The following is a 13,042-nucleotide window of genomic DNA, read 5'->3' as shown; positions in this document are numbered from 1 at the left end:
TGTGTGTGTGTGTGTGTGTGTGTGTGTGTGTGTGTGTGTGTGTGTGTATTAAGAGCCTTTCCTCGCTGTACACACTGGTGCACACCAGTAATCCCAGGACTCAGGGAGGTAGAGGCAGGCAGATCTCTGTGAGTTTGAGGCCAGCCCAGTCTACAAAGAGAGTCCAGGACAGACAAGGCTACACAGGGAAATCCTGTCTCGAAAACCTACAAACAAAAACCAAAAAAGAAAAAGAGCCCTTTTTCACTGCTGGCCAAATGAGATGAAAAACCTACCGACAGTTTCAGTTCAGATAACTTTTAACTAGGTAACACAAGTTTAACTTACTAGCCTCCTTAAAGGTAATTCTTGTCCACACAGTTTTTTCTAAAATTACAGCATTTCAGAATTCAATCTGTGTTTCCACTTAACTCACTTCCTACCAGCCGGAACTCAACCTGTCCTCCCTCTGAAGCTCAGAATCTTTGCGGGTGTGAGCTAGCACGTGCATTGTGGACTCTAGCCCTTTATTCAGCAACTTGACCATCAACCCACTTGTCCTGATCTCAAAGAGAAATTTCCAGTTGTGTCCAAATAAGTAGTCAAATGGATAGAGATACAAACAGACTAATAATGCCCTAAGAGTTATCAGACAGAAAGGAGGCCTCATGTGGTGATTAGCGCAGATGCTTTCCACTGTCCAGCCATGCATGAACCAAGAATCAAGAATCACAGAAGAGTCTGAGTCCACAGCATTCTAACTATACTTCCTAGGATCCCTCCTTTCCTTCTGAGGTTTATAATAACTTGTTCTCTACCACCAAACACCACAGTTTTAAAGACTATCTTCTGGCCATTGTAGGTTTTTGTTGTTTTTTTATTACTGAAGTGTGAATAGGAAACTTGAATCAGCAGGTAGATAGATGGACTAAGTTCAGCCCTTGTGAAATTCTAAGCACCCATAAATCCTAAACAAGTATTTACAAACTCTGGGCTACAAGCCGGCTGGTGATCGAACTGCTGCAGCAGAAATGAGCAAATCTGTACCACTGAGTCTGGCCTCTGCCTAGGAGCTGCCCAATCCTATGAATGAGCACAAAGAATAAGTGAACTCTACCCTGAGCAGGCCATGCAGCTGCTGTTTAAGCCAGCAGAGCCCCACCTCCCTGGTGTCCTTCGTTCCCCCTCAAACAGAACAGCAGACTCAGCATTCACAGAGCACTTCCTATGTAGCAGGTACCATGAAAAGCTTTGAATATATGAACTCATCAGATTTCCAAGCTCCTCAGGAACAGGCTGGAGTAAGAGAAATGCTTTGGCCCAGATTCTCATAGTTTCTATTCTGTGTCTCTAGCTGTGCTGTAAAGCTTATATAACCCAAATTTGCATTATGGTTCTATTTTTAAATACTTCCAAGGATCAGTGCTTCAAACATTAACGGAAGCTGTTAGTTCCTAACTGAAACGATGGTATGTGGGAAAGAATATCTATTTGTACAACAAATCCAACATGAATTCCTTACTTAAAACAGTCTTTCTGTAAGATACTATTAGGAAAAGTGGAACTCACTCTTAAGCAGGCTGCACTGTGCTCTGTCAATTAGGTGCTACAGAAAACACACACCAGTATTAAAGCTCCTCTTGACTGGAGGTGCTTGGGTCTGCTGTTGTCACTGATACCCCAAACATCTCCCTCCTTTAGCCTCCTAGTCATGCTAAGGAACCCATGATCACTGGCTGCATGGTATCAGATGTTGCAGAGAACAAGCCTAAATGCCATGGCATCTTTCCAGTTCCGGGTGACTTGAGGAGGTACTGGCATTAAGAGGAGAAATGAAAGGCAGACCATTCACAGAGCGAACTGCTTTCAGATATCACTCTGCTCACAATGCCTCTGGTTTACAAGCTCCAGACAGCTTGAGGGGGGAGGGGGAACATCTCTAGCTCATTTTAACTTAGTACTGACTATTCTCAGCTCCTACCATTTGTGAAAAATAAGAATCAGAAAAATTACAGCAAGTGACTTCTTGTAACTCTAACACTCACCTGCCATTTAAAGAATGTAGTCAGTGCTTATATTTCCCACTGTATTCTTTGCAGGACTCTAGCAAGTGCTGCCAAGCAGGGCTGCAGTGGGCTGATGCCCCATTTTCTGACCATACACTTGGACAGAGCATGAGTAGCATAACCAGAGCAGATCTTAGGCCCCCAAGAATGCCAGAGAAATATGCTACTTGAGGATATCCTCAAGTAACACCAATTTGTGGTGTCGAAAAGCCTACAATATCCAATATTTTATAATTAAACTGCTAAATAAATTAATAACTTTTGCCACTGTTAATACACTATCTCCGAAAGTAGGGTATTTATTTACAACAAGGCCAATTCCGTCAGCAAGGAAACTTTCATACTTAAGATGTTTCCGTTGGTCGGAGCCTCTGCTCCCTGGCTCCAGAAAAAGCTGCATCAGCAGGCACAGGACTGAGCTGCACTGCACCTACTCTGCTTTGCACAGCCTTTAGCAGAAGCCGAACTCATGAACTGCAGGTTCCGTATGGGAACAAAGTTCCAGCAGCCTCAATGCTAGAGATAAACAGAAACTGCTACAGAAAGAAATGTAAAACATAAAAATTTATTCACACACAAACACACAGCTAAGCATCTAACATAATGAGGTGTATTTGTGGGATATACTAACTTAAGCAAATCCTTATTAAAGCATTTGATCTAACCCTCATGTTCTTTAAATGAACCCTGTTCATGACTGAATACAGTGAGAAATGATATTCTAGGTACCTAACTTGATAAAGACAGACAGATTCCTTAAGTCGATTTGGTTTCTACAGACTCAGTATTCACCTTTCTGAGTCTTGCTCAAGTTGATTCAGCAAATAATTAGCTTAACTCAGCCAATTACACATATTCCCCATAGTTCACTCTTTTGTCTTTTGTGTTTCTCTATTGCTTTTTGTTTTTAATGGCTTCTTGCTGTTGCTGTATTAGGGCATGCAGCACAGGTCGGAGAAGGTTCTCTTCTTGAGAGATTGGCACTTGTACCCTCAGCCTGTGCAGCAAATGCACACATGAACCCTACAGCACTGTCACCAGCATTCCTGCTTCTGATACCCCAGCTTCTTGGCCAAGACAGTGCCCTCTCACTTTAACTCTCCTTATATAGTACTGCTACAGCTGAATTATTACATTAAAACAGGTGCTTCTGTATGTATAACTTACATATACACTATATCCTAAGTTTCTCCCCACAAAATACACTTGACTCAGTAAATGTGAAATGGTTCTCTTGAATAAAAAGCATTTACAAGAGTATTAAAACAAATGCTGAAAATTACTATTTTACATTCAGACCATAAAAATTTTAAGTTATGCAGTGACATAAGACCTAAGAGATCAAATACATCATATGATTGTCATATATGCAGGTTGTGTTAATTGGTTATTTTTTCTTTAATCAGAAAATAAAAGAGCTTACCTTTGTATACTGAGATCACAGCTTACAGTCACTATATCTCAGCCTATTTTATACAAGTGATATGGCTACGGAGATCCGAGGAGAACGAGAATAAAGTGAGATAAACGTGCTGAAAACTGCTTAAAAGTATTAACCTGAAATACACAGAGGGTCCAACACCAGTTTTAAAAATACATTAACGAGGTATTCCCAGCTCTTCAATTAATTACGGTGACTGATTCATGATTTTCAAACATTTACCCAATTTTTCAAAAAAGAAAAAAAAATGGCTAGTCCAAGCAAAACCTATCAGGAATTCATTCCCACAGGTAACAATTTGAGAGATCACAAACAATTTCAGAAGCTACTTAAACCCAACCCCTGACTTCACCATACTATGCACCGAACCTCATTAGCATGAGGTAAGTTGGAAATCTATGGAGCCATTAAGGGGCACAACAGATGGGGCACTCCTGCAGCCTTAAGGGACACAGGTTGCCAGCCACAACTCTGGTGAAGCACTGGCCCCCACCAAAAGATATGGCTTAAGGAAGACACCTGTCTCAGATAAATTATAATACTGCTAGCTGACACAGTCAGAAATGTAAGTGCTGGAGTTATGTGCTAAAAACTATTACAAAAGTATCAGAGGGTAGCATAGCTCACACACAGTCTAAGGTCTACGCTGATCTGTGAACTCCCTGGTGAGAGCTACACTGAAGGGCTTACATCTAGGTATTGCTACATTTCCAAAAAGGAGAGCTTTAAAACAGACATCGTGGTTTTGGACAAAGTATTGCTCTTCTTTAAAATTCTCAGTCATTGTTTTCAAAAAGGGTTAAAGTGGTGGATCTGAAAGCTGGAAAGCCTCAGGGGTCACATTGCTGTTAAGACCAAGATATAGAAAATTGCCATTCAAGCCAGACAACCTGATGGTTCTAGAAGTCAGAGAAGAAATCTTGAGGGCCCAAGTGAATAATAAATGGTGCGACGCTCAGAGGCTGGCAATAGGGGCTGTCAATGAAAAAACCACCTACAGTGGAGAAAAGAGCAGAGAAGCAGAGCTTCACGTTAATCTCACACAATTGGCCGAAGCTAAGAGCTTCATTTATATTTCTCTGCTCTTTCAGCTGTAAGTGGAATTTTCATTACAAAATGAAGGGTGGGAAGGGAAAAAGGTGGGAGGACACTTAATTCATTACAGAATTTAAAGACTTCAACTTGCATGGTTACCACTTCTAACACAGGGTTGACAGCTCCATTGTTTTAAGTAAAGCAGAGAAATGTAAAAGTTTGCAGCAACTGGGCAGGTTTACAACATGGTTAGTAACTTCCAACAAACAACAAAATTAAGAAGAAAGGGGGAAGACTTGGTAGGAACCATTTGAAATGACGGCCATCATGTTGGAGAACAGCACAGCTCCTCCTCGATCAGAGAGGGGTTGAGTTATGAAGCAGAGTCAGAGACTACAAAAGTATTTTCTAAAGAAAATTCTCCAGGGAGATTCCAGCCTGGAGTCCAAATTTGATGATCAATTTCAAATAACAAAACAACTGCAACTGCCAATTAATAGCATTTCCAAAAACAGAGAACCCTTGTAAATATTTAATTAATAAAAACTGGACACTAGCAGCCATGCTTTTTCTTCTCAGTGATGGCTCTGTTTCATCCATAGGTCAGCAAAACAAATCAATGAACATGAAAATTCCCAGCTGAAAGGGGACCTGCTCAGTTATGTCTTGCCACTAACACACATGATGAGAATGACAAGTTAAAGCTATTTCCAGCAAGTGACAAGGTTTTATTAAAGTATCACCCACCAACAGTCGAAAACAAAGGTCTGGGAAGAAACAAATGACTGTGTAATACACATCTGAGCAGCGCTGCGGCACTTGTGCCCCCATGCCCATCTCCCCTTCACTTCCAAAGGAGCCTGGCACATAAGTTTAGTAAAGATCACTTTCAAGTGATGGGCACTGCTTGGTTTTAAAAAAGAAATTCAACATAAAAGTAGTTATTTTTTAATAGTGACATAAATTTCTGCAGAAGACTCCACTGCTGCCTGAGTTGGGGTGAGTACCTTAATGAAACCATTACCTTCTAGTAACATCATTAGCTTTCCAAACAAGGTGAGAATGCAAGTGAAGACTTGGGTCTGCACCCTTCACAGAACAGCACAATGTTACCAACTCCCAGTTTCCACCAGTGTATACAGGTGTCTTAAAAGTAAATGCTGACCCATGGCTGAAACCTGTCACTTTTCACAGCAGCACTCAACGAGAACTGGGACAATCGGAGAGCGAGTTTTTATGGGGATCCTGTTGCTGCTTTAGATTCTGATATGATTGAAGAGGAAAGGAGAACCTTTAAGGAATTCCAGAAAAACTGCTAATCCTCTATCTTCATGAAAAAAGTCAAGGAGTGAACACAGAGTCTTACAGAGTGAAGAAGGCCACAAGAACAAAAGAGGGTGATTGATTAATTTATTTTTCTTTAACTTGGAAATTCGTAAACTAAAATAATTTACAATCTTCCTTCCCCATCTTTGGGTGGTGCCATCATTTTAATAAGCAATGCTGGGATAACAGAATGTAAGTAACCTTGTCATGGGGACGCCCTTGTACAACTGGAGTACAAAGAGCTTACAAAGTAGACTGAGTCAAACTGACAATCATCTTTGCTTTGTTTTAGCAGCTTGCTTACAAATGAATGGGTTTCTAGGGCTAAGTTATTATTAGTTTTCGATTCCTTGAAATTTGATACCAAAACATATCAAAAATAATAAGCTAAAACAATATTCAAACCCATATTTTATTGGCTTTAATTACACAATCCATTATTTACAAAGTTAAGGTTTAAATGAAAAGTTTCTACTGTATTTAAAAAAAATTCACTACAGCCCAAATTAAAGTGCCCTGGGGCAAGCACATATCAATCAGCTACGAATCAGTGACTGCATCAGGAACCAGGCAGTACTCTGTGTTACAACAAAGCAGTTTATTTGTGATCAGTGTTAAGACTCTATACATCCTTCACAAATTTAACTTTACATAATCTGATACTCTCTTAAAACGTCAACTTTGAGCTGCTAGACTTACTTCCCTACAACAAAGGGGCTGGTATAAATTATTTCCAGGAATGAGGTACCATTTCACAGAACTGGTTTCTTTTTGTTTGTTTTCAAGTTTTAGAGAACTGATTTTGCATTTGTTAAAATCAAAAAGTAGGAAAGATGTTCTTTACAAATAATTTTGATCAAGTATGTGTTCAAAGAAAGCAGGATAAAAAGGCTTTTTTCTCTAGCATTCTGCATTGTACTGCATTGTTCAATAGGAATGAGCTTCCATCATTTGCTAAAAGAATGAGTAGTGGGGAACAGGATATGTTGGGAATTTCATAACGGGTAACAGAACCATTCTCTTGGGCAAACCTACAGAGAAAAGAAACGGAGAGGACTCTAATAAAAATTTCAGGTTAAAAATTTCTTACAATAATTATCATTAACCATTTCCAGATCAGTCAGTCCACTTCATACCATTTTGGAAAGGGCCCACAAATCTCTCACAAATCGATTGCTCTCCCATATTGATATATAATGTTTTCTGCTCAGAAGTAAAAAGCCCCATATCATAGAATGATACTCAGAATGACATCTGAGTATACAGGCATGAATTCAAATGATCAAAAGCAATGCTAGTGATTTAACATTTTTGTCCTACAGTGATTCTGGAAATGCATATGGCACATGACATATTAAAGGAAAAATATGTCAAGATATAAGGCTTTCTGTGCAGGCCTCAACTCCCAGAACAGCAGCTCCAACCAGAGCCACTACCAGGTGTTTGTCTTCTCAGTGGTTGCCACTGATTTTGGCATGGCAAATCTGGAAAGATTAATTGTTTTCTTAATTTGTAATTAATACGTTCTTGTGGCCTCACAAACTCCTGCATACTAAGGAGGATTTGAAGTCTGGCTCTGTCCTTATGCTGATGTTTACCCTAGGAGAAATCACAAAGCAGCAACAGCAGGTACTCAAGAGCACCAGATGATCAGAGGAGACAACCCCACATGCAACAGCTTTACAAAGGCCAAAAGACATATTTACCTACAGCCAAAAATAAAGCACTGTTTTAGGAGATTTGCATCACAGTAACATTGAAAACCAAATCTTTTATGTGAAAAATGGGGCATCAAATTACACCAGCTTTGGAAGTCAGTTATATGGCACATGAAAGAGAGGAGCCTTCTGAGGCTCAGAGGCCACAGGGTGAAAGAATGTTAAGGACCAGAAAAGAAAAATTAAAAAGACTGAGGAAAAACATGGATGTAACTGAAAAGTCTAAAATCAAAACTTTTTAAAGAAAAACTCTCTAGCAACGCTTTAACAGAATTCATCTTGTTATTATATGACTCACACAGACTCAGATATAGCAAATTAAGTCATGAGTACTGTGTCTAGGTTAACCAACTGGCCCCAATCTGGCAGGATGAGGTGTTCAGGACATTAAGAAGCTAGAGAAAGGGCAAACACCAACGGTCGAACAAAAAAGAGCCAGTCTGAATTCAGAAGGAAACATAGGTCCATATATTTGGACTAGCCCTGAACCCCCATATCCGGGATTAACTCTAGCTCAGAATATGGGAAAACCTGGGTCACATGAGTGTGCCAGAGAACACAACCAGGCAAAGTCTAGGCTCTGTATTGTGCCCAAACAAAACTTCCTGCACATGTTTGACCCTTGACAAGCTATTCAGAATCTACACTTCAATACAGCAATGTCTTAAAGACCTATAATTGTCATCAAAACAAAAATGGTAAAGCTGATATGTGAAGAGAAAAGGCACAATGTGAAGGTCTGAGCTCATGTAGAGGATTCATGCCACAGACAGCGATGCATGGAGGACCTTTACCTTCTGTGTGCATGCACACCTCATTTGGGGCTATGTGGAGACACAGACTCACTCCCCCCCCCCTCCCCACCTCTCACTAGCAAGCATCCTATAAATGGTGGTTGATTCCATAACATATAGCACCTGAGTTACGGAAGATGTCTAAGAGCATATCACTGACTCCAAACCTACTGCCTCCATTGCCACATAAACCTCATTCAAAAGTTATCCAAAGGGCCATTAGGGTTCATTCATGTATCTGCTGGTATTTTTTATTTTGAAAAGAAGCAATATGCCTAGAATTTTCTAGCATCAGCTACTGACTTTCTGCAAAAGGAACAGGTAACATTGGCAACAAACCCATCATCTTTGTGGGACCAATGACATCTATCTATTCCCAAAGCAAAATGTATAGCAAACACTAATGGGTACAAATTTGAAGTGAGGACTTCCTTTTCTTAATTCAGATCACTCACATTCATAAAGTTCCATACAATGAAATGAACAATGTGGCCTCATAACTGGCAGGCAGCCGGGCTAGAAAATATGTGTGGGCCCTTCAGTAGCCTTTGAATGGAGTATAGGCTGGCTGTAAGAAGAATTACTTCAAATATTTAATTCCAATATGGTCAGAAACAGGCAATAAGAACAAGCAGTTCTCCAGTCAGGCAAAGCAGAGAGAAGAGCAACTTCAACCAAACCAAGAACCACAAGGTTGTGGCATTTTCAGAGGGAATTTAAGTTGGGCCACTAGAATGCTTAGATCTGAGATCCTCCAACTTGTTTACTGAAACCCTGGTTACAAACTATGTTTTGGGTTGCCGTAAAAAATTTTGCTAAGAAGAAGAATCAGTAGGAAGGCATACATACCATATGCAGGAGCAGCTGTGCTGTAACCATATGGTGTTCCGTAACCTGGAGGGAAGAAGACGACAGCAATTAATCCAGGCCCAGTTTTCATACACCACCTGCAGCACCCCAGACTCTGGAAAGCCAAGAGCACTCTACAGGGTAATCCCAGTTCTGCTTAGTTGCAGAAGCCTCACACTATGGTCGACAAGAGATCTCCTTAACTTATATCTTTCTCCTCCCCTCTTGTTCTGTTTATTTGCACTCTCTGCTCCTCTTCCTTCCCTTCTTCCTTCCCTCCCTCTTTCTTCTCTTTCCCACTACCCTCCATCTGTAATTCTACACTGTACTATAACTTATACTTTTCTCTATGGCCCACTAAAGTAGAAGAGATCAAATCATATCTTTGTATCACCTAAACCTAGCAGAATAAACAGCATTTGCTAACCAAATACTTAGAACCACAGCAATTACCAATTTCACAAAGATGGAACACACAACTTTCCATGGGTTCTTTTAGAAAATAGTGACAGAGCATGCTGCAGCCTCAGATGCCCTGAAGAACATGTATGGGTCAGGTCATGAGCCCAATGATAAGATCCATGACATAAAGGGATCTGAGTGCCTAGCCCCAGGACACAGAGTCTCCCCAGACAAGTTAGTAACCTGATATACTAGTGTCTCTTGCCAATTTAAAAAAAAAAAAAAACTGATTATAATAAGTAAAAGCTACTAAGAACATAAATGTTTTTGAGCGATGTTAATCCTGGCACTAACTACTAACACATCCTTAAACAAAGGAGCACCTAATTTGACATATTCCTATATTTTATTTTAAAGATTTATTATTTATTATATGTATATGAGTGCTCCATCTGCATGCACACTTGCATACCAAAAGAGGGCATCATGTCCCAGTATAGATGATTGTGAGCCACCATGTGGCTGACAGAGCAGTGTCTTAACCACTGGGCCATCTCTCCAGCCGCATATATTCCCATCTTTTAAATGGGAAAACTCAAGCTTCTTATAGCATTGTTGTAAGCACCATATTAACAAAAACTGCAATTTCTCATCTTTCTGGAAAAAAAAAAAAAAACCTTAAAAGTATAAATATGAAATGATTTGGCCAAGACCCAGAGGACCTGCTCTTGACTTGGTGGTGCACACTAGTAACCCAGCACCACAGATGCTGATGCATGTGGTCAAGTTTGAGACCAGCCTAAGCTTCACAGAGTAAGGTTCCAGGGCATCCTAAACTATGAATCAAGATCCTGTCTCAAAATAATACATAGAAATAAAGCAAGCTGGGCATAGAAACAAAGCAAGGTGGTATACACTTTTATACCACCTTGGGAGGCAGAGGCAGGGGGATCTCTGTAATTCAAGGCCAGCCAGGACTATGGTGAAACCCTGTATGGAGGTACACTGCATGCACCTTATATCAATCCCTACTGAAATTTACATTTTTCGCTTTATATCACAACTATTTGTTCTCTAACGATGTATGCTTACGCTGCTTAGAATGACTCATCGTGATTAGCATCAAGTATCAACTCTCCGGGACCCACTAGGCCACAAGCTAGACCTTAGTCACCTTTGCTCAGTTTTTATAAAGCACTCAAGGACATGCCAGAAAGATGACCCCTCTTCACTTTGTGGTCTAATATAGACTCTCTTAAACTGGGGACAGTATACTCAATCACAGTACACACTAAACTGTAGATTTCAATAGTACACAATACAGCTAAGAGAAACAAAGAAAAGCTAAGTAGCACAGGCCAAAATAAAAATTAATGATTTTTAAGTCTGTGTCTTCTTTCATATTTCATAAACATATTCTAGGAAATGAGAGCTATTTCCTTAAGCTACAATGCCAAAGGTTTTATTAAAACCTACTAGTTACCAGTTACTACTAGTTACTAGTTACTACCAGTTAAGTTGGCCATTAGGATTCTAATCCTGACCTTTAACTAGCAAGGTATCTCTGAGTTAAACTTAAGACTCTCTGAGCAGCTAAGTGGGCAGGGGTAGGTAAAGTACATGTAAAAACACCTATTCCAACCCCCGGTGAACATAAGATACTCCACAAATGATAGAAATTCATTCAAGATCTAGATTAACCTAAAACTAATCCTTTCTTGCTGTTTCAGTCTGGTTTTTTCAGCTTCAGAAGACAGGCCTTGTAGAGCGGTCACAGTAACAGCGTAAGACAAACAAAAAAGGCGCAACACGCAGGGCACAGACATCATCCCTCTCCATCATCACTGTACTAAATATGGCGGTAGAACCTTCAGGCAGGAAGCAATTGACAATGACAGATGCTATGAGCACCAAAGGAACACACCACAAAAAAACAGACTCATCTCAGTAAGTACCCATTACTGAATAAGCCTAAAGCTTTTAATTTTTAATAAAGAGATACACAGAAATGTACCTTAATGTTGGACATAAACTGAATTGATGTACATGCCTATTTTCTTTCACATACAGTTTAGCATTCATCGCATGCAAAGGCACAATTACCCCCCTCACCTGGTTCATCTGGCTAATAACCTTGCCAGGGCCCTTTAAAACTTCCTTCTTCAGTCTAAGTACGTCACGTATGAACTATGTTGCTTCCTGTAATTTGTTCACATCTTGTCACCCATCTATACTCTCCCCTCATTTCCCAGTTTCCATCCACTGTCTGCTATATGGGCAACACATCTGCAATAGCCTTCCAGCTTGTGCCATGATGCTCACATCTGTCGTTATTTAATCTTTACACTATAGAAGGAGTAATATTTATAAGTAACATCTAATTTTGCCTTTCTCACCTTCAAACCCTTGATGACTTCCCACTATACTTAAAGATTCGAAGACAAAATCCAAGCCATAAATCAGAATGTAAGTCATCCCATGTGGGAAATGAAGAAGCCAAAACTATATAAAGTACTCTTTTCTGAGATAGTTAAGGCTCCCTGCCTTTTGGGAAAATCTCCAATAAACTACTGCCTTCAGAAGAGCCTCATTTCGCTAATCAGCGAGCCTACAATAGTAGTGTCTATACACATGGAATTTGTTCCTCCACCCCAGTCTTCTCAGTTAACACGTACTAACTCTCCACATCGCATTCCAGTGCCAATGCTTCAGGAAAGTCTTCATGGACCTGCCAACTAGATCTGTTACAGCCTCATGACATGATTCCATCTCCTCCCTCAGATACTGCTCAGTTTAAGTTTTGTTGCTTGCTTACCATGCCTCACCTTCCACACTGTAAACAGAACAAGAGGAAAATCTATGGTACGTTTCAAAGCAAGAAACTCTTCATTAGACATTTCATCCAGAGATGTAACCAGAACGAACTCGTAATTCCAAAGAGGCATTGTTCATAAAACTTCCCAAATGGCAACATGCATATTGAAGCAACTCTAAGGAGCTCTAGAATTAAGACTAGAGTAAAACCAAATCTTCATATAAACTTCATTTTAGTCAATAAATACAAATGATTTTGTCAAGTGAAATTTTTCACTGCTCTACCACTACAAAGAACGTCACTTTAACAAGGCAGCTCAGCCTGACCAAGTGGAACACACCTTTAATCCTAGCACTCAGGAGAAAGATGTAGGTAGATCTCTTGAGTTGGAGGCCAGCCTAGTCTACAGAATGAGTTCCAGGACAGCCAGGGCTACACAGGGAAAAAATAGATAGATAGATAGATAGATAGATAGATAGATAGATAGATAGATAAATCAAGAAAAAAAAAAGAAAGGAAAAGAAAAGAAAAACAAGCCGGCTGGATATTCATGGCTAAAACAACATATGGATTTAAACAGAAGGCAGAGAAGGGGGCAGCTTTCTGGATCTTCCTAA

General features: G+C 40.0%; 1 protein-coding gene across 4 annotated transcripts in view; it reads right to left on the bottom strand.

The window, feature by feature from the left end:
- Positions 1-539: 539 nt before the first annotated feature.
- Positions 540-13,042, bottom strand: part of Strbp (spermatid perinuclear RNA binding protein) — a 114,668-nt gene continuing 102,165 nt past the window's right edge. For 3 of the 4 annotated variants that reach the window (XM_055600827.1, XM_055600825.1, XM_055600826.1), the window contains exons 17-18: positions 9,209-9,253; positions 6,246-6,878 (exon numbers count right to left, since the gene is read on the bottom strand). In XM_055600827.1, the coding sequence (XP_055456802.1) occupies positions 6,802-6,878; positions 9,209-9,253 (122 nt within the window). In that variant the 3' untranslated portion in view covers positions 6,246-6,801. Of the gene's footprint in view, positions 3,603-6,245; positions 6,879-9,208; positions 9,254-13,042 lie in introns of those variants that run through there. The other variant, XM_055600828.1, reaches the window with a different exon arrangement.

The sequence above is a fragment of the Psammomys obesus genome, unplaced genomic scaffold, assembly GCF_907164565.1.
Source record: "Psammomys obesus unplaced genomic scaffold, mPsaObe1.curated_primary_1811, whole genome shotgun sequence".
Taxonomy (NCBI): Eukaryota; Metazoa; Chordata; class Mammalia; order Rodentia; family Muridae; genus Psammomys; species Psammomys obesus.
This window is presented reverse-complemented; position numbering and strand designations above follow the sequence as displayed.